The sequence below is a fragment of the Pan troglodytes genome, chromosome 10 (genome assembly GCF_028858775.2).
Source record: "Pan troglodytes isolate AG18354 chromosome 10, NHGRI_mPanTro3-v2.0_pri, whole genome shotgun sequence".
NCBI lineage: Eukaryota > Metazoa > Chordata > Mammalia > Primates > Hominidae > Pan > Pan troglodytes.
This window is the reverse complement of record NC_072408.2, coordinates 72,641,311-72,664,171: the sequence shown is the minus strand read 5'-3', so window position 1 is coordinate 72,664,171 and position 22,861 is coordinate 72,641,311. Positions and strand designations below refer to the sequence as shown.

General features: G+C 35.2%; 1 protein-coding gene across 4 annotated transcripts in view; it reads left to right on the top strand.

Moving 5' to 3' along the window:
* Positions 1-22,861, top strand: part of LOC134807485 (uncharacterized) — a 494,061-nt gene that overhangs the window by 187,171 nt on the left and 284,029 nt on the right. For 3 of the 4 annotated variants that reach the window (XM_063785873.1, XM_063785872.1, XM_063785871.1), the window contains one exon: positions 8,414-8,592. In XM_063785873.1, the coding sequence (XP_063641943.1) occupies positions 8,414-8,592 (179 nt within the window). The remainder of the gene's footprint in view (positions 1-8,413; positions 8,593-22,861) is intronic. The other variant, XM_063785874.1, reaches the window with a different exon arrangement.

Genomic DNA, 22,861 nt, shown 5'->3' with positions numbered 1-22,861 from the left:
GAGCAGTGTATATAAGTTCATTGTAAGTTCATTGTGCCATTTTTTCAAATATTCTATAGAAATATAGAATATTCTATAGAAATATAGAATATTCTATAGAAATATAGAATATTCTATAGAAATATAGAATATTCTATAGAAATATAGAATATTCTATAGAAATATAGAATATTCTATAGAAATATAGAATATTCTATAGAAATATAGAATATTCTATAGAAATATAGAATATTCTATAGAAATATAGAATATTCTATAGAAATATAGAATATTCTATAGAAATATAGAATATTCTATAGAAATTTCAAACTAAAATTTGGGAAAAAACAGAAGGACCATTTCCTTGTATCGTAAGTATCCAATAAATGCTAGCTATTATTTTTATTAATCTTGTACTGTATGCCTGTGGGAGACAAATCCCCAGCCCACTCCTAGGTAATGCAAACATTTAGTGCTGGTCTTTAAGAGACATAATCATAATCCTTTTTGCCTGCCTTTCCATATAAAAATGGATTGGGAGTTTTGTAGAGTGGCAGTCTACTGGTGTATAGGTGACTACTTATTTAGAGTTACAGACTGTTCTAATTTCACAGAGTTGAACGTTCACTCACACCGCACTCGGTCTTTATTTCCTGTAACCAAGCTAATCTCCCTCCTGAGTAACTTCCAACATAGTAAGAGGAGCAGAGTAGTAAGTGAAACGCATGCACATAGGTGGCACACATATGCCACATAAACACACTAACTGATCACTCAAACCTTTAACTTGCTAAATAATACTAAATAATTTTTGTCTAGTTTACACAATTTCTTTCAATTAAATCTTCAGAAATTGAGTGTTCAATTCTTGATTGAGGCTGATCTTTCTTTGCCAGATGGTGTCTGGGTGTAGGGAAAAGCTCAGGACTCCACCTGACAATAGGAATGAGGTAGCTGAATCATGCTCTGTTTATCTCCTGCTCAGCTGGTCTCATCTCTGGACTGACAACCCCTGGAAAGTGATTCATTTAGGTGCCCTTGAAGGACCTGAAAGCTTTTATGTCTGCCCTAAAAAGTAATCATAATCTCCTTTTGTGGCAGCCCTGAGATTGCTGAAAAACCAACTCAAAGTCTAATCCTGAGAAGTGACTTGTGGTGAACAGACTCCAAGAAAGCCCCAGTTATTCCTACCTCCTAGTATTCATGCTATTGTGTAGTCCTCTCCCTTTGAATGTTAGTGGTGATGCGGTATTTTTCTCACCCCCATTCACCGAACTCACGGCAGGGCACCCCAACTACTTGGCCCACTGTGCTTAGCCCTTTGCAGGAGGGAGCAAGTGAGTGAGTGAGTACGGGATCCAGCTGGCTGCTCTGGGCATTGACACAGGAGCAAGCTCTGTGTGGGGCCCATGACCAGACCAGACATGTTGCCTTGAGGGGAATGCAGCGGACCCCAGGGTGCCTGTGACCCCGAGGCCTCACAGGGTGCCTGTGACCCTGAAGCCCCAGAGGGGGTGTTATAGTGCTCTTCTAGTTCTGCTACCTGCACTCCAGTGGACAGCAGTGTGTTAGCAGCTCCCTTGGCCCCTTGCCTTGTCATGTGGGGTGGCTGCCCTCCGTTGGCCAGGGCAAAGGGCCAGTGTGACAGCCTTTTCTGGGTACCTACATTTGGTGAGCCCCAAGCTCTTGTCCAGCATCCAAGAAGCTTGAGGTCATGTGGACGATTGAAAGATGGTGAAGGCAGAGAATTGTACTGAGTGATGAAAATGGCTCTCAGCAGAGAGGGGAACTGGAGAGGGGATGGGAAGGGCAAGTCATTTTCCCTGAAGTCAGGTTGTCTCTCTCTCGCAGTCAGGCTGTCTCCCCTACTCCACCAACTGAGTCTGGGGTCTTTATAGGTACAAGATGGGGAGTGTGAGTGTATGCCAATTGGTTTGTGAGTATACGAAAAAGGTTAAAGTGACGACACCACTCAAAGGTGGGCATGATGGTGCAGAAAACCAATTAGGAAAGGGTAGATATGTGTAAGATAGGTGAAGGGTGGGGATCAATTAGAGAAAAGTGCGCCAAACAGGAGGACAAGTTCTCAATCCAGTACAAGGATTTAACTTGTAATTTGGCTTTCAGGCTTTAAAGTGTCTTCAGCTTGGAGGTGGGGTTTCACCAGGTACCCGCCCCTATCTGCCCAGGCATTTGGCTGTTTCCTGTTGCTATCAGTGGGATGTGTGACTTGCTGCTAACCAACAGAATATGGCAAAGGTGATGTGATGTCATTTCCATGATTCTATAAGATTGTAACATGTATATTGCTAGTAGCCCTTCCATATTGAGTTTCTTTTGCTACTTTTCATAAAGAAAACCACCATAGGAAGAGACCTACCTGGTAAGGAGCTAAAGGCAGCCCTGACAAATGGCCAGGAAAGAGCTGAGGCTGTCAGTCTAACAGCCTGCAAGGAAGTGAATCTGCTAAAAGCTACATGAACTTAGAGGAAGATTCTTCTCCAGTCAATCCTCTGTTGAAATTCCAGCCCTGGCTCATGGTAGCCTTGTGAGAGACACTGACGCAGAGCACCCTACACTGCTACTTGGAATCCTGATTGGCAGAAGCTGTGAGATAATAAGCTGCTAAATTTGTAATAATTTGTTATGTAGCAATGTAAAATTAATACATAACTTTTGCCACAAATTGAGCAACCAAGGAAGTCGGCAGTTATGAGTTCCTAAACCTCTGGGCTTATCTATGGCATTAAATTATTCTGGACATACTTGTTTTTTTAGAGATTTTAAAAGACCAGAAACTAGATTCAATTAAATTCAGTTCAAGCCAAGCCTATTTAATTCCATTCAACAAGAGTTCCTGAAAACTTTCTATATTCCCCTGCCAACCCTGTCCCATTGTGATAGACCCTGCGAATAAAAAACCAAGTATAATGCAGTCCTCAACTCAAGGGAGTTAGCTCTGTTGGGGAAGACAAATCTCTAGGACTTACCACCACAGGGCAGGATGTTTAGGATATGAGTTTTTGTATATTTTTAAAGCACCCCCTTATGGTTAATTTTATGTGTCAACTTGGCTGGACTGCTTTTCCCAGATATTTGGTCAGACCTTATTCTGGAAATTTCTGTGAGGGTGTTTTTGGATAAGATTAATATTTAAAGCAGTGACCTTTGAGTAAAGCAGATTGCCCTTCATAATGTGGGTGGGCCTCATCCAATCAGTTAAAGGTCTATAACAGAATCAAGACTACAAGACTAATATCTTCTGTGCAAGAAGGAATTCTGCCAGCAGATGGCTTCCGGACTTGTACTAAATCAATTCTTCCCTGGGTCTCCGTAGTAGTTTGGGCCAATTCCTTAAAATAAATCTCTCTATAAACAAATATGTATATATGCATTCTATTCATTTTGTTTCTCTGGAGAACACTCTCATACGCAGCCCATACTGTAACACTAATATTTTAAATTGCGACCTTTATGTTAATTAGTTCCGTATTCAACTGTGAATCTTCACTTATAGTTCATGTTTGTTACTCGGTCCCTTCTCTGACAGTTTCCTTACATGGCAAGTTATTTGAGGATATCTGGGTGTTTTTAAAAATCTATATACCTACAAACGGTCTATTATGGAAATGAAACGCTTGTTAACTGTGCGATTTTAGGCAAATTACTTCATGTCATTAAGTCTTAATTTTTCTCTCTCTCTCTTTTTTTTTTTTTTTTTGAAACAGAGTCTCCCTCTGTTGCCCAGGCTGGAGTGCAGTGGTGCAATCTTGGCTCACTGCAACCTCCGCCTCCCGGGTTCAAGTTATTCTTGTGCCTCAGCCTCTCAAGTAGCTGGGATTACAGGTGCACACCACCATGCCTGGCTAATTTTTGTATTTTTAGTAGAGACGGGGTTTTGCCATGTTGGCCAGGCTGGTCTCGAACTCTTAGCCTCAAGTGATCTGCTAACCTCGGCCTCTCAAAGTGCTGGGATTACAGGCATGAGCCACAATGCCTGGCCAATATTCTCATGTAAAGGAGTAAACTACCACTTCATTGAATTGCTCTTAAGGTTGATTAAGATAAGACTATAAAGAATTTAGTATTGTGCTTAGTGCTATAGTAAGCACTCAATAAATCTTATTTTTGTGTGTGTGTTATTATCTACATCAGCAGAATAGTTAATATTCATTAAATTGAAAATTATAATAACAATCTAGAAGGCATCATGTCCAAAATGGAGAATAATAATTCTATATAGAAACTTTACCTCAATATACTTGAGACGTGTAGGTACGTAACTGAATGCATCTCTAATAATGTAAAACATGATTTTCAAGTACATTCTGTGCAAAATGTAGTGTAGAATAAAAAATGTTCTCAGATGTTACCAGTTATCTACCCAGAATTTAATTTTGCATAGGTTCTTAAGTATTTTGATGCTGCCTTAATTTGTTATCAATTACAAATAATTTTTCTAAACTGTACAATTAGGAATGGATTCATTTGTTCTGAACTGGTAATTATGCACAATAAACGGGAATGTAGTAGGATTATGAGGTTATAGTTGAATAATAGCAAGTTAGGACTAATTTTTCATAATTTTTCCCTTTGTATTGTTATTAATGAGAGATAAATGTTTTTGGTTAAATTATGTAGTTCATCAGTGGAGGAAGGAACTCAAAATTGAAGATTAGTTTTCAGACAATTATCTTTTATATTTAAAGAAAAAAAGAGAAAGCAGTTGATTACATTTATACACAACTTTCTTCTTTGTCTAAAAATTTCAGCTTGTCAAATACACACTATGGAAAGTTATATATATGGCAACAAGGCCTGTATAATTTTCTATTTTTTAAGAATTTGCAAACTCAATAATTGCAGGAGAACAGTAGCCTAAACTCTCAATGCAGATTTAATAATAGTGTACTTTACTGAGGTCTCTTTTTGGAAGATTTTATTGCTTAAAAGCAATGTAGTTCAGGACACCTACTAGATTACTAAAACCTTGATTATTTACAATTAAGTAACACTGGTTCGAATATTTTATTTCTTTTCATTTTGGATTATTTTCATCATGTTTAGTAGCAACATCAGTGAAGCTGCCATGGTATAATACACAATTTATTTTGGAATAGCATAGAAGCTCATCTGTATAACGCGGGTTAATATGGTGGTTCAAACTCTACAAAGTTTACAATTTTATTATGTCAAAAATTAACATAAAATCTTGTCAAATTTAGGGAAATTTATATTGGTGGAAAGAAAAATTTTAAAAATTGTTGATTTCTCTGCTTAATTCCATATAATGTGTACTAAATATAAATTCATGTATCTAGTCATGTAAAAACTCACTGAATCCCCATCATGTACAAGACAGTTTCATGTCTTTCCTCAACTGGCTCACATTTCTAGGAGAGGAGATAAGGTGAAGCACAAGTAATAGTCATATAAGCCAGTTAATGGCGTTAGAGTTCAAAGCAGGGAGTGGTCACTTTCAGATCAGCAAAGGACTGTTTCATGAAGAAAGTGCTAGAGGTATAGAACCATAAATTTCCGAAATGAAAGGGCTTTTTATTGTACAGATGAGGAGACCAAGGCCAGAAAGTGTAAAAACTTGTCTGAAGTCATGTTATAAAAATATGATAGTACTTAATTAGTTAGAAACCAGGTTCCATAACTTTTTGTCTAATGGATCTTTTAAAATCGTGGCTTTACTGAAGTGTAATTCACATACCATAAATTTACATTTTTAAAGTGTACAATTCAACATTTTTAAGTATATTTATAAAGTTGTGCGACTATTAAGATTATCTAACTTGAGAACTCCAAAAAGAAACTCTGTACCCTTAAGGTATCTGTTAAGGCATTTGTCCCATTTTTCAAGTGGTTTGTTTGTTTTCTTCTTGTTGAGTTTTAAGAGTTCCTCATATATTTTGGTTAACAGTCCTTTGTCAGAAGTATCTTTTGCAAATATTTTCTCCCATTGTGTGGTTTGTCTTGTTCTCTAGACATTTTCTTTCATAGAGCAGAAAATTTAATTTCCATGAAGTCCACCTTGTCAATTAATTCTTTTATAGATTATGCCTTTTGGTGTTGTTTCTAAAAAGTCATTACCATACCCAAGGGCATCTAGGTTTTCTCCTATGTTTCTTTCTAGGAGTTTTATAGCTTTGGATTTTACATTTAAGTCCATGATTCATTTTGAGTTCATTTTTGTGAAGGGTGTAAAGTCTGTCTAGATCCATTTCTTCGCATGTGGATGTCCAGTTGTTCCAGCATCACTTGTTGAAAAGATCACTTTTTTTTTTTTCCATTTCATTGCCTTTTCTCCTTTGTCAAAGATCAGTTGGCCTTATTTATGTGGGCCTCTTTCTGTACTCTCTATTCTGTTCCATTGATTTATTTGTCTTTTCCTTTACTAATACCACACTGTCTTAACTACTGCAGATTTAGAGTAAGTCTTGAACTCAGGTAGTGTTGATTCTCTCACTTTGTACTTCTCTAGTATTGTGTTGGCTATTCTGAGTTCTCTGATTCTCCATATAAACTTTAGAATCAGTTTGTTGATATCTACAAAATACCTTTCTGGGATTTTGATCAGGATTGTATTGAATCTATAGATCAAGTTGGGAAGAACTTACATTTTGACAATATTAAATCTTCTTATCCATGAACATAGAACATCTCTCCATTTACTTAGTTCTTCAATTCCATTAATCAGAATTTTGCAGTTTTCCCTACATCGATATTGTAGATATTTTGTTAGATTTATATCTAAATATTACATTTTTGGAAGTGCTAACATAAACAGTAGTGTGCTTTTAATTTCAAATTTACTTGTTCATTGCTGGTATTTAGGAAAGCAGTGGACTTTTTGTATTTTTTTCATGTGTCTTGCAATCTTGCTATAATTGCTTATTAGTTCCAGCAGGGTTTTATTTTGGTGGGGTGGGGGGGTGGTCAATTCTTTCGAATTTTCGACATAGTAATCAAGTCACCTGTGAACAAAGTTTTATTTCTTCCTTCCCCATCTGTCTGCCTTCTATTTTTTTTCTTGTCTTGCTGCATTAGTTAGGAACTACAGTAAAATGTTGAAATAAAGTAACCAGGGACATCCTTGCCTTACTTCTGATCTTAGTGGGAAAATTTCTTACCACTAAGTATGATGTTAGTTGTAGGTTTCTGTAGATTTTTTAAAGTTGAGGCATTTCCTCTAATCTCTAAATTATTGAGAATTTTAATTATAAATGGGTGTTGGATTTTGTCAAATGATTTTTCTGCATCTATTGATAAGATCATGTGAGTTTTTTTCTTAGCCTGTTGATATGATGGATTACATTAATTTTTGAATGTCAAACAAATTTTGCATACCTGGGATAAATACAACTTGGTCGTGGTGTTTAATTTGTTTTATATATTGTTGGATTTGATTTGCCAATGTTTTGTTGAAGACTTTTGTATCTATGTTCATAACAGATATTGTTTTATAGTCTTATTTTCCTGTACTGTCTTGGTTTTGGTATTAGAGTAATTCTGCCTTCATAGAATGAGTTAGAAACTACTAATATTTCCTCTCCTTCTTTCCTGAAAGAAATTTTAGAAAATTGGTATAATTTCAAAACTTTTGGTATTATATCTAAAAGACCATTGACCAATTCAATGTTACAAAGATTTAACCCTATGTATCTTTAAGAGTTTTATAGTTTTAGATCTTACTTTTAGGTTTGTAATCTATGTGGAGTTAATTTTTGGGTATGGTGGGAGGTAAGAATCCAATTTAACTCTTTTGCATGTAGATATCCCATAGTCTCAGTCCCATTATTTGAAAAGACTACTTTTTTTTCCCATTGAGTAGTCTTGGTGCTTTTGTTGAAAATCAGTTGACCATAAGTATGAGGGTTTACTTTTGGATTTTCAGTTCTCTACCATTTAACTATATATCTATTCTTATGCCAGTATCACACAATTGATTACTGTAGCTTTAGAGTAAGTTCTGGATTTAGGAAGTGTGACTTCTCTAACTTTTTTCTTTTTTTCTAGATTATTTTAGTTATTTGAAGAACATTACCACCTTAGTAATATTATGTTTTCAACCACAAACTTGGGATATGGTACATCTTTCTATTTATGTTTCATCTTTAATTTCTGGGTGTTTTAAATTTTTATTAAAACTTGCTAAACTTGCAGTGCTCCTGCCTCAGCCTCCTAAGTAGCTGTGCCTATAGGTACATACCACCATGCCTGGCTTATGTCTTCTTACATTTTTTAAAATGATGTTTTGTAGTTTACAGGTCCAAGACATATTTTGTTAGATTTATTTCTAAGGATTTTATTCTTTTTGATGCTAATATTAATTGAATGCTTTCTTAATTTTATTTCCAAATGGTTCATGGCTACCATATAAAAATACAACTGACTTGTGAATATTTATCTTGACTCTGTAATCTAGATGAGAAAACAGAAGCAAAGGCAGAAAGATGCTACATTGCCAGCTTTGAAGATGGAGGGAAGAGGTCACAAACCAAGGAAGGTGAGTGGTGCCTGGAAGTTGGAAAAGGCATGGAAACACATTCTTCTGTAAAGCACTTAGAAAGAAATACAGTCTTCCAAAATGTTGATCTTAGCCAGGTAAGACCTGTGATTAACTTCTACTACATGTAACTATAAGAAAATAAATTTGTATTGTTTAAGCCACTAGGTTTGTTGTGCATTTTTATAGCACCAATAGAAAATTAATACATCATGGAGGTATTTTTCTACACTTTATTCTGTTGGCTTTTTCACCTTTTCATTTAGATCTTTAACTCATTTGAAGTTCTTTTTGTATGCAAGGCCAGGATAGAAGCCTAGCTTTATTTTTCTCTATATAGTGAGATTTTTTTTTTCCAGTGCCATCTACAACTTAGCTTTCCTCACAATTTGATGTTGTCATTTTAACCATGTTTCAAATTCCCATATAGTCCTGTGTCTATGTTCTATATTTGTTTTCATTGTTGTATTTTTGTGTTGCTGTAAATTATCACCTTGTTTTTGTCACTGTAAATTTTAGACACACTTGTTTTAGTATCTGGCAGGGAAAATTTCCAAACCTTATGCTATGGTTTAAATATGTCCCCCAAAAAGTATATTGGAAACTTAAATAACCCCCACTATACCCCACCTCTCAATAGTGTTGCAGAGGGCTCATTTATGAGGGCTCCACCCTCATAAATGAATTAATGTTGATTATAAAAGGGCTTGAGGCTGTGAGTTCAATCTCCTGTGTACTCTCTCTCCCCCTTTTCCCTCTCTTGCCCTTTTGCCTTCCACTATGGGATGATGCCGCAAGACGGCCCTCACCAGATGCCAGCACCTCCTGTGATATTGGACTTTCCAGCCTCCAGATTCATGAGAAATAAATTTCTATTGTTTATAAATTACCAAGTCTATGGTATTCTGTTATAGTAGCACAAGATGGACTAAGACACTTTTTTCTTTTTTTAAATGTTGAATTGACTATAAAAAATTAATTCATATTTTAAAATATAGAATTTGTTAAATTCTTTAAAACAACAGAATTTCTATTTAAAATATCCTGTAGGGATGATTTTAGATAGATTTATTTTAGGAGAATTGAAATGTTTTCTATGTTAAATCATCTCATCCATGAACATAGTATATGTCTCCATTTATTTAAATGATTTGTGAACTTTAATAGTTCTTTCTGTAGAAGTATTTGACACTTCTGTCTCATTAAGTCAGTCTGCTTATGGTGTTAAGATGTCTTCAATCTCTTATCTTAATTTGTTCTATTATGTTATAATCTGCATGTAATGAGGGACATCTTTGGCTCATCTTTGATCTCACTCCCTTCCCCTTTGAGGAAAACTCAGTTATTTGTTGTCACATATCAAAATAAATCCCAACTACAAATGTATTGGCCAATAAAATTAATTTTGCATGTTTCATAGATAGGCAGAGACAAAGATCCACATCACATTACCCAGAAATTTAATAATATTACCTAGCAGACATTTCTGTTCAGCTAAGTTTTCTTTTTTGCACTCGAGTAATTGAGCTCTTTCTCCCTCAATATTGCCTTTAAACAGAACAATGTTGTTCCAGTGTGTCTGACTATACGTTTCTTATATACATCACTAAACACTATCTTCACTATTGGGAATGATCATTTTATGGAGGATGATGTAGATCTGAACAAATAATAGGCCTTCTTAAGCATCTATTCTTCTTAGAAGGATGAGAGTTCTATAAATATTTATAGTTTTTATCCTATCACTTGTAATTTATGTTGCCAACTATTGAATGAGCTATTCTGTGTTTTCCAGAACCTCCTTTACATTCACTTCTATTTAAGTCCAACTATACTTACCCCATTGGGCTACGTACTTTAACAGAAAATGGCCTAAAATAAAACTGTTTGAGGCCTGCCTCTTACAGTTGCCAGTTATGAGCCATGAATACAGGTTTTCACCCTCACCTCCTTTTAGCTTTCTCTTTTGTAAAGTAGGGTTGGTAAAAGAATGTGCTTTATAGAGTTTCTTTGAAAATTAGATAAAATAATGCTTATAAGCTCTCAATACATTGGTGGCATTTGATGAGTCCTCCACAATTTTTAATGATTATATTTTTATGATTTTCATGTATATTATTCTGACCTTTCTTTCTCTTCCAGCTAGCACAAGCTTTCTCAAACAACTTGAGTCTCTTACAATTATAAGTAAAGAGGCTTTAAGAAATGTAAGCAGAATTATCCTCTTCTAATATTGGAGCATTTGGGGACTATGAAAGAGTAGGGACTTTATTACAGTTCTAGGAAAGCCTGTCTAACCACTCTTCCCCAATTCTGGTGAGCAATTTAAAACTCTGAGACTCCTCTGGGGGTAGTACAAAAGTTGCTGTGGTGATGTTGGTGGTGGTGGGGTGTTCTCCAACTGGTGGTCAGATCCAGTATCTTGAGGAAAGCCTGAGGATCTATGCTCAATAATTAGAGACAGTCCAGTTATTAGCATGAGGGACAGAGAAACATATAACTCTAAAACCAGAAAAGATATTTTGTGGACGAAAATAAGCAGGTTGTCATTTTTCCAAATTTGCATGTAGCATTCGTGACAGTATAAATGTTCTAGTCTCCTGACTTCTAATCTGGTGCTATTTCACTCGATCATGCTGCTTCCTTCAACACTCCTCCCTACTCTCTGTAATAGGTCTTAGAGAAGTAAGACTCATTTATCTCACTACAGAAAGATTTCCTAAAGAAAGAATTTGGGACCAAACAATCAAATGCTGAGGTTGGCACTGATTGGTTTTAGATGACTATGGGGGTTCAATATTGGGATCCAGCATCCTCACCTGGATAAAAAGGGGCAGATCTAAATCACAGTACATAAACTCAGGTGTGCAAAAAAAACATCGCTTTCCTTTATTTTTGCATTTTATTCTTTTAAAGAAAAATAATTTAAACTTTCATTTTAGATTCAGGGGGTACATGTGCAGGTTTGTTACATGGTTATATTGCACAATGCCGAGGTTTGGGCTACAAATGATCCCATCATTCAGGCACTGACCATAATATCCAACAGTTCATTTTTCAACACTTACCTCCCTTCCTTCTTCCCCTGTCTTGTTGTCCCCAGTGTCTACTGTTCCCATCTTTATGTTCATGAGTACCCAATGTTTAGCTCTCCCTTATAAGTGAGAACATGCAGTATTCTCTTCCTGTGTTAATTTTCTTAGGATAATGGCCTACAGTTCCATCCATGTTACTGCAAATGACATGATTTTATTCTTTTTATGGCTGCATAGTACTCCATGGTGTATATGTACCACATTTTCTTTATGCAATCCACCATTGATGGGCACCTAGCTTGATTCCATATCTTTGCTATTGTGAATAGTGCTGCAATGAGCATACAAACACATGTGTCTTTTTGGTAGAATGATTTATTATTTTTGTGGCTATACATGTAGCAGTGAAATTGCAGGATCTAATGATAGTTCTGTTTTAAGTTCTTTGAGAAATCTCCAAAGTGCTTTCCACAGTGGATGAACTAATTTACATCCCTACCAACAGTGTATAAGCATTTCCTTTGCTCTGCAGCCTTGCCAGCATCTGTTGTTTTTTGACTTTTTATTAATAGCCATTCTGACTGGTGTGAGATGGTATCTTATTGTGGTTATAATTTATATTTCCCTGATAATTAGTGATGTTGAGTATTTTTGCATGCTTGGTTGGCCATCTGTATGTCTTCTTTTGAGAAGTGCCTGTTCATGTCCTTTGCTCATTTTTTTAATGGGGTTATTTGTTTTTTGATTTTTGTGTTGTTTAATGTCTTTATAGATTCTGGATATTAGCCCTTCGTTGGATGCAAAGTGTGTGAATATTTTTTCCCATTCTGTAGGGTGTCTGCTTACTTTGTTGATAGTTTCTTTTGCTGTGTGGAAACTCTTTAGTTTAATTAGGTTCTACTTGTCAATTTTTGTTTTTTTGCAATTGCCGTTGAGGACATAGTCATAAATTCCTTCCCAAGGCTGATGTCCCAAATGATGTTTCCTAGGTTTTCTTTTAGGATTCTCATAGCTTGAGGTCTTACATTTAGATCTTTAATCCATCTTGAGTTAATTTTTCCATACAGAGAAAGGTAGGGGTCCAGTTTTATTCTTCTGCACATGGCTAGCCAGGTAGCTCATCACTTACTGAATAGGAAGTCCTTTCCCTATTGCTTATTTTTATCTACTTTGTCAAAGATTAGATGGCTACAGGTGTGTGGCTTTTTTCTTCTTCTGGGTTTTCTATTCTGTTCCATTAGTCTCTGTAACTGTTTTTTGTACAAGTACCATGTTGGTTTGGTTACAGTAGCCGTATGGTACAGTTTGAATTTGGGTAATGCAATGCCTTTGACTTTTTTCTTTTTGCTTAAGATTGTTTTGGGTATTCAAGCTGCTTTTTTGGTTCCATGTGAATTTTAGAATAGTTTTTTCAAGTTCTGTTAAAAATGACAATATTTTGGTAGTAATTGAGTTGAATCTGTAGCTTGCTTTGAGCAGTATGGCCATTTAAAAAATATTGATTATTCCAATCCATGAGCAAGGAACATTTTTTCATTAGTTTGTGTCATCTATGATTTCTTTCAGCAGTGTTTTTAGCTCTCCTTGTAGAGATTTATCACCTCCTTGGTTAAATGTATTCCTAGGTATTTTATTTTCTTGTTGGCTTTTGTAAGTGGGACTGCATTCTTGCTTTTGCTCTCAGCTTGGACATTATTGATGTATAGAAATGCTACTGAAAAATATCAGTTTCTTAATTTAACACAGCCTAATTGATGAATTTGATACCTGATCCTGTCAGGTAGATAAGACATTCTATCTCAGTTATTATTTGAACCCTCTTCATTTCCTTGTCTTTCCTCTTGCTATCTCTTTCTACCTTTTTCCCTCTGTCTTCAAGAGTATCATCAGAATTCAGAGGGCTTATAACATACCTAGAACCTAAGAAAAGTGTCTCTGATTCCTAGTTTATTATAGTAGCCACAGATATTGTTCAAATAGGTAGCAGTCACTTGAAGTTGGTGGGGGTTCTTCTGCATCTGCTGTTTTACAGGTAAGAGAAGCTTTCCCAAAGCTGGGCAATTTAGTGCATGGGTCTTACCTTTCTAGGCAAACTATACTATTCTTTGCTCTGGGGGCTGCGCATTTCCTCTGAGAGTGGCCACAGACAGGGGCAAAGGGAACTATGGTTTTTAATGCCTTTCCAGTCTGAGGTCCTTCTTCCCTACCTTTCTTACCTTAAACTGGCATCTCTTCTAATTTTTCACAATAGACTGTTAATGTACATTGAACACAAAGGCCAAATTATTATCAATCTAAAAACTACCACTCAACCTACAAATTACCTTACCAACAGTGAAGTAAGAAGAAATAGTTGATTTTATCCTTCTAGTGCAACAAAGAAAGACAATGAACATAACCACTAGGTTTATATGTTAAAAGAGTCTGAACATTCATTTCTTGCTACAAAAATGAAGTAAGATAGTGCAACTTTGAAATGTAAACCTCATATTACAAAGTTCTTTTATGCTGGTTAGTGAGAAGTGCTAATTAACACTCATGTTTTTAGATTATTACAACTATTAAATTTATTTGCAGTAATAATAAATTCATCAGTTATATGAAGGCTTTTTATATGAAAGATTTAGAGCAATTACTTTTCATGTCCACTAAGGATGACAGAAGAGCCCATGGCCTTAAAGGAAACCAGCAATAGTTTAGCTTATACATAATTAAATGGCCCAAAAGACAAGTCTAGGGTGTCATCATAACTAAGGAGGAAAAGAACATAAAGTGGTCACTCTGATGAGGCTCTAAATTTATTTAGAGTGTGACTCGAGCTTGGCACAGTTTGATAGTCTACTGATATTAGCCTGGATTGAAGAAAAATTATTAAAAACCAGGAAACAAGACAAAAACATGATTGCAGGTCCTTTCAATATCACTGGAGCGTTGCCTAATAGGCCCAGGCAAGATGATGTATGTTTATTTTACTTACTATTTACTATTGATTAGAACACACAAACTGCAAAGTTAATTGTTAACTTGTAGCTTTTGGTCCATTAGAAGCAAATGATTTCTGCCAGGTAGAGAAGATCCCAAAGGTTATGGATGTATTGCCTGGCAGGATACTAACTGGTATTATGTCCAATTTGGCAAGTTCATTTTAACATCCCTTTCCTAACTGACTGTATAAGCCTTTATTTCTTCAATTCTGTGTTTGATGCAGCTTTACTATCTTGCTGGTTCCCTCATTAATGAATTAAATAAATCTTTGATTTGTGCTCATTCTAAATTTGTATGAGAGCCCTGCTGTTAATTTTTCAAGAATTATACTTTAACAGTGGGGAATCAAGAGAACTGATTTTCTGGCAAATTAAGTGTGTTTGTGTGTGTGTGTGTGTGTGTGTGTGTGTGTGTGATATAAGAAGTAGAAATCCACAAAATAGATGTATATATGTCTGTGGTTATATTAAAATAGATGACCTCAGAGTAGAGCAGGAGTGGGTAGTGAGAGGCAAACAACAAAAAAGAAAAAAATGAGAGAAGTATTGAACAAAAAAATACTGCTTTGACAACTCCCCAGTATGTATGATTTTACCCCTTAATATAAAATCACATATTTATGTATATGCATAAATTTTTAGAATGTATGAAACACATATATTTGTAGAGCTGTCAAGTGAAAAAGGCAAACAGCAGAGAAAAGAGTATAAAGTATATATATTATGATTCAATACTGGAGTGTAAACAGAAAATATAAGCAAATACCCTGTAGATGTCTATTTATGCTGTATGTGTGTGTATCTATCTATTATCTATCTATCTATCATCTATCTATTATAGATATCTATCGATAGATAGGTAGATGGTTATAAATAACAAGAAAGTTTTGCAAAGAGTCCATACAAATCTATTGGATTTGTAATCACTTGGAAACCTGACATAGGTGGAATGGAGAATAGAGTAGGGTGGAGAGGAAAGATAATGTCTTCACTTAAATTATCCTTATATTGTTGATTTTGTTAGAAAAAGTGTAAACTTGCTGGAAGACATCAAATAAAAGTTTAAAGTGTATATATGTATAAATAAAAAGTTTTTAGAAATAAAATAAAACTGCTCAGCAGTAATTATAACATAAGTCAGCATTGCTTTGCAACAAGCTGTGGAGTGGGACCCTCTCTGGCCCTCAGTTTCTTCAATTATGAAATGATAAGGAGGGAGTATTTAAACGCTAAAGCATTCAAATTCTATAGTTGGTTGAAAATTGTTTTCTGAGATTTAAATAAACTATGAAATTAACTTTTAAAATGTCAAAAAATAGAAAGAAGAAGAATGAATGTACTTAAGAAGAAAGGAATGAAAGAAGTAAAGAAGTTAGGAAGTTAAGAAGACAGGGAGGGAAGGAGAAAGAAAGGGCCATTTAGAAAATCTTGATTTGGTGTTTTTGTCGTTTTGCCAGTTTGTATATAGTTGCTGGAACACAATTACTGTTGTAGCCTCTACTTTGCTTTTGTTCAGTTGTCCTTATGGTGGCAGAGCTTTTGCAACAAAGAGTGTGTTTCTTTTTTTCATGCAAGAATTCACTTCTAAGAAGTAAAGTAACTGGTTATTTGGGCATCCATGGACAAGACTTTTTTTTTCTGCTAAAGGTTAGGGGAAATCAACATTTTTCCACTAATCAGTGAAATTTCATAACTGACACACACCTAGAGTAATTATTCTCCCACAGTTGTTTTGTGAACTCCCTCCCCCACTCTCACTTTTTTTATGTGATTTGTCCAGTTGAATTATGCTAAATATTTTCTGGGTTTTCAAAACATTTAAGTAGCTAATTTTTACACAGCCTATTGGGCATTTGCTGACACAAATTTCCAAGTTAGATGGCTTTTCCTAGCTGACAATTACTTAAGTAAAAGACAAGTAGAAAACTTAGCTTTTACATTTGGTACTTCCATACATCACAAATAATAAATTTTATAGAAAATGAAAGCATGTATTAATTGTGTTAATTAATGGGTAAAAATAGAACCCAAAACTAAAATTAGAAAATTATAGTACACTTGCATACACTTTTACACTGGCATATTAAGTGGATCATGTCATATTTTTATCTACAGTTTTACCCAGATTTCTGGAATACAATGCATTTTTCCTTTGATTTAAGGGTTAAAACTAATGCTACTGGTAATTTCAACACCATCATCCAAGTTCCAGATGTCTCCTTTCAGATACATGCCAAAATTAAATGCAGATTTTGCTAAAACATACAAGCTATTCTTTTAATCTGCAAGCATTTCTAGTTCTTACTAATAAGTTCTTCCATCTTTAATCCACCTTCTACTAATCATCCACTTATAGCAGCACTCTCCATTGACCCAGCGATTAAACCCTCAACAGTTAATCCTAGATTCAAACACCTAGAGCTACAGGGTTTTTGTTGTTGTTGTTGCTTTTAATACTTTACTAATTCTTTGTAAAGTCTTCCAATTCATTTTCCATTTTCCTGGTGGGAAAAGAGAAACCAATTCACTGCCAAAAGCATTCCATATTAGATACTAAACGAAGTCAGGTAGCAGCTGTCTAATCTAAACTTTGGTGGATAATTAGCGAATCCAATATCCAAAAGAAACAGGTAATTGTTGTGATTCATGAATTTGTTGCCAGGGCAGATATTTTACAGCTCAAATATCTTTCCCTAAAGAAGGAAGCTACCTAGAGCTTTGAGCAGTAAAATACTGTTTTCTCCCTATTTAAAGAGAATTGCTGTTTACTTTGGGGATGTTCTTGGCATTCAGCTACTTTTTTCTTCCTCTTCTTCATATTTTTTCTTGATGATATTCAGAAAACCTATGAAGTATAAAACTTCATTCAGGCAGAAATTCCAACTATTCATCATTGCTTTGATTCATCAGAGTCCAGGAGGACACTGTGGACTGGAATAGTGTGATTTGCAAAGAGGAGTCACTAACACATTGGGACACCGTAATATGAGGTAAAAACATTTTGTCTATTTGAGGTCGATTTAAGGTAGAGCTTTCCAAATGAGAGAAATCTAACAAAGCACTCCTTCCAAAGACAAAAAAGTGAAATAAGGTTTTTTCATCATGCTTTTGGATATTTACTCCATTGCATGCTCCCCACTTCTATTCCAATTTTCTTGTCTCTCTCACATGCCCAGTTCTCTTGGCACACACTTTCTTCTCTCCTTACACCACCCCGGCTTTCCTACCCTGCCTAAGCTGTGATACTACCTTCTCCTTTAAGACACTTTTCTGTCTTTTCTGGTCTGATAAATGTATCTGTGTGTATATATCATTAGAAAGAAATGCCCCTTTGGAACTTCTAATCATTCTGGTCAGTTTTAAATACAAACATGAGAAAATGTTATACAAATTTCAGACCTTCTAAAAAAAAAAAAACTTGATGTCCAGGATTGAAGGGGTTTCTCCCATCCAAAGATGGAACTATGTTTTCCCCTGGCCATTGCTTTTGGAGCCCTGGATAGTTCTCTCCTAAGTCTTATATCCTCTCCAGAGGGCCTTCATATTGCTTGAAGTTCAAAGCAAGTAAGGAAACAGCTTCTGTTTTGTTTTCTCTTTGCCGTCTTTTCCTAAAACTGACACCATTTTTAATGTCTTGGTAAATATATGTAACATAGTGTGTGGAAAGAAATGGGGAGTGGAGAAGAGGCGGGTTGAATGACATGAGTGATTCAAAAATAGTGAAAGAGAGAAAAAAGACATTTTCTGAAATATGATCTTGGATCTTCAATGGACAAATATTTTTAAAATCCTAGTTTACTTTTTGTGGAATAGAATCTAAAGGATAAACCAATTTCCAAATTATATGCCAAAATAGAAAAATTACCGTACCAAATAGAAGCCAAATTGAACACTTAATTGTATAATTACAAAATATGTATTATATTTGCTTTTCTTCATGTTTGAAGAAACTCCTGTTGGAAAATTGGATACTCTGAGTTAAGAACAAAAACAACAGTGAGACATCTAACATTTATTAAGTGCTTACTATGTGTAAGGCATAATTATTTTCCTTTTTATTTTGAAAAATTTTAAAGTTACAAAAGAATTGAAAGAAAACATGTTCATAAAGTCAAAAAGTCTTAGCAACTAACACCAGCATTCCCCTTAATGAGAATTTTTTTTTTTTTTTTTTTTAGTTTGTGTTTTTTGGTGGAAGTTTCAGAATATTATAACTACCTTGAGAACATGATGTAAAGAGGAAAAAGGCAAAGAGGGAAAAAGTGGGGGGCGGGGGTGAGAAGAGAGAGAGAGAGCAGGCTTCCATGAAAAAATCAAGAAGAATGGTAGTAGTAAGAAAGAATGAAGAGAAATGAAGGGACACTGAGGGGAAAAAAAAATTGACCAAACCATAACGTAGAATTAAAGTAAGAATTTAAAAAATGAGGATGTCTAATATTCAATTTAACCTGTTTGGATACAACAGGCATTTTTATTATTATTAAATCAGAGACAGGCCAGAGGTCAATATCTTTTCTTGAAATTATGAAATAACATGGACTTTGAAGTTAGAGAGTCCTGAGTTCCAGTCTCATGTTCCAGTTCTTGACTTCTTATAAGTCATGTCACCATGATCATGTTGCTCAGTTTCCGTAAGTTTATTTCCTTAGATGTATACAAGTGAAATCACATTTTATAATAATTCTAATAAGTGACAGCCATCAAGTGACATCTGCTCTATGGCAAGTGTTCAATAAATAGTCATTCCCTTTCTGTTATGTTGTATTCTGTATAATTCAGGTGAATAGAAGCCCAGTGAAGGGTTTCCTTGTGGGGTGCAGAGTCAAGTGAAAGTACTGGAAGAGTGTATGAATAAAGTTTTTCAAGGACTTTGATGTTTCAAAAGTGTAAAAAACATAAAATTCATCAAAATTTGGTGCCAGATCTAGTTTTATAAATTATTAATTGACAGCAACTATAATACTACTGTTATAGTCCTGCCAATGCACCACAATGTAGCAGTCCCTCATTGTAAGGTATCACCTGGAATTCTTTGTCTCATGACCAAGAGAATTAAGAAGCATGAACACAAAGTGTGAGGTTGGAGCAAAAGTTTAATAAGTGAAAGAGGAAAACTCTCCGCCATGGAGTGGGGGTGCAGAAGAGGGTTGCTGTTTTTACAGTTTAATGCAAAGGCTTTTTATAAGAAACCCGTGAGGGCTCTGTGTCTCATTTGCATAAGGTGTAAATTTCTGGTAGCTCCACCTTGTCCTCGTAATGTACATGCTGGCCCTTGGCTTGAGTTACTTCATATTGCTTTCTTCTTCTTACTGCGCATGTGTCAGGGGATGGAATTTTTTGACTTACCCAGACATCGCAAGCATGTCTGGGTAAGTCACCTGTGTAGCCTTTCTTATCTGTGAAGCTATAGGCATGTCTTAGGCAAGTCCCCCCTGTGCAAGTTCCCCTATCTGTGCCTGCAGGCTGTTACTTTGTTTGAAAGAATTCAATTGAGGATCCACCCTAACTTCCTGCTGCACCAGTTTCTTCCTGCTCCTCTCTCACTATTAATATGTAAATCATATTATATATGACTTCATTTATTATTATTTTCCTAACTCTTTATTTTTGGAAGAATTTTAACTCTACAGAAAAGTTGAAAGAAAAGTACTCTTCCTTTATATGTCCTTATATATTTCTCTAGATCAGTGGTTCTCAACTAGGGGTGATTTTGCCTCCCAGGGGACATTCAGCAATGTCTGGAGACATTTTTGGTTGTCACAATTGAGGGTGCTACTTGCATCTGGTCGGCAGAGGCCATGAGTGCCAACAAATATCCTACAATTCACAGAACAGCCTCCCCCTACAACAAAGAATTAAAACAATGTCAATAGTCCTGAAGTTCAGAAACCCAGATTTAGATTCACTCATATAGTCTTTCTCTATTAGGTTGAACCATATACAATTGTTGATATACAGCTATTTTAGATGTGAAACAATGTCAATTTCAAGTGAAATATTTTACACATTCGCAGCACTTTTGATATTTGTTTGTGTGTATTCAATCTATTTTTGCTGAACCATTTTAAAGTAAGTTACAGACATATTTCACTCTTAAGTACTTTAGCATTTATCTAAGAACAAAGATAGTTTCCTACATAAGTGCAACATAATTATCAAAATCAAGATATTTAGGATAAATAAAATTATAGTTAATAGGCCATATTACAACGTTCCCAACTGTCCCCACAAATGTCACTTATAGTCCCTCCCTACTTCCAATCCAGTACTCAATCAGTTCGTCTCATTATTGGTAGGACTATTCTTAATGAAAAACTTTACTGGGATCCCAAAATTGTGAAGTTTTCGTGTTTGCAGAAGTTGTAAAACTAGAAGTGCCAAGCAGATGGAGATGACAGAAAGATCTTAAAAGGTTGTTTAAGTGGGCTGACAAGTGGCAGATGAATTTTAATGCAGACAAGGGTGAGATAATACTCTTAAGGATTATTTTGCATTTGGATTTCAAAAACCCTAATTAAACTTCTTAATTTTTTCCTTTTTAACTGAGAGTTTTGTACCAAGGCTACTTAAAGAACAAGGACAAAAGAAGTCTTTAAAAGATTACTCATTCCTCTCTCCAGCTCTATTTGTTCAGAAAATTAACGCCAGAAAAGGAAGCTGTATAAAGGAGGGAACTTATGCCTGTTTTAGCTGGTTCTTGACATGATAAATTCCAATTCTGATAGCTAATATTACAAACCTGTACAGTTTTCCTATGCTCAGAGGTGAATGAATGAAACACTTGAGCATCATCAGTGAGACTGATCTGTATGTGTTGGCATACTTAAGGTTTGTATTCTCTCAGTTGAATGTAGCCTGAATTATTAACTGGTAGGTCTTGATCTATCCATTCTAGCTGTTAAACTCTTACCAAAGATGGGGGTCTTGTCTTCCCCCATCAATGTGTGGGTCTTCCATTTTCTCTGTAATCTGGCCTCCTGGCATTGACAGCAAATTTTCTTTTAGTATTTCAGATAATTTCTTAATAGCCCTCCCATCCACACCAACCACTGGAAATAGCATTTCTAACAGGGGCTCTTTTATCATCTTAGTTTGCATAGTATGCATATATGTATATATGTATTCTATGAAAACATTTTAGGTGTACATATATACTATAATATAAATAAATTTCTATTTTTTGGTTATCCTAAAAATAAACCACACTCATAAGCAGCAATTTTTATGGTCTTTGAAATATACCATTACAAAATATTATAGGTAAAGGCCAATACAATTTAATGGGGAAAAAGAAGAGTTTTTTAAACAAATGGTGTTGGGACAACTGAATATCTACATGCAAAAGCACAAATTTCGATCCCTACCTTATACCATACATAAACATTAATTCAGAGTGGGCCACAGACGTAAATGTAAGAGCTAAAATGATAAAGACCTTAGACAAACATACAGGAATACATCTTCATAATCTTGGGTTAGGTAATAATTTCTTTGATGTGATACAAAAAGCACAGGTGATAAAAGGGAAGAATGATAATTTGGACCTCATTAAAATTTAAAACACTTTTGCTTCAAGGAATACCATCAAGAAAGTGAAAAGATGATCAATGTAATAAGAGAAAATATTTGCATATTATATATCTGATAAGAGACTTATATCCAGAATATATAAAGAATTATTGGCTAGGCAAGCTACCAATGACTTTCTTCACAGAATTGGAAAAAACGACTTTAAAGTTCATATGGAACCAAAAAAGAGCCCGCATTGCCAAATCAATCCTAAGCCAAAAGAACAAAGCTGGAGGCATCATGCTACCTGACTTCAAACTATACTACAAGGCTATAGTAACCAAAACAGCATGGTACTGGTACCAAAACAGAGATATAGACCAATGGAACAGAACAGAGCCCTCAGAAATAATACCACACAACTACAACCATCTGATCTTTGACAAACCTGAGAAAAACAAGCAATGGGGAAAGGATTCCCTATTTAATAAATGGTGCTGGGAAAACTGGCTTGCCATATGTGAAAGCTGAAACTGGATCCCTTCCTTACACCTTATACAAAAATTAATTCAAGATGGATTAAAGACTTAAATGTTAGACCTAAAATCATAAAAACCCTAGAAGAAAACCTAGGCAATACCATTCAGGACATAGGCATGGGCAAGGACTTCATGTCTAAAACACCAAAAGCAATGGCAACAAAAGCCAAAATTGACAAATGGGATCTAATTAAACTAAAGATCTTCTGCACAGCAAAAGAAACTATCATCAGAGTGAACAGGCAACCTACAGAATGGGAGAACATTTTTGCAATCTACTCATCTGACAAAGGGCTAATA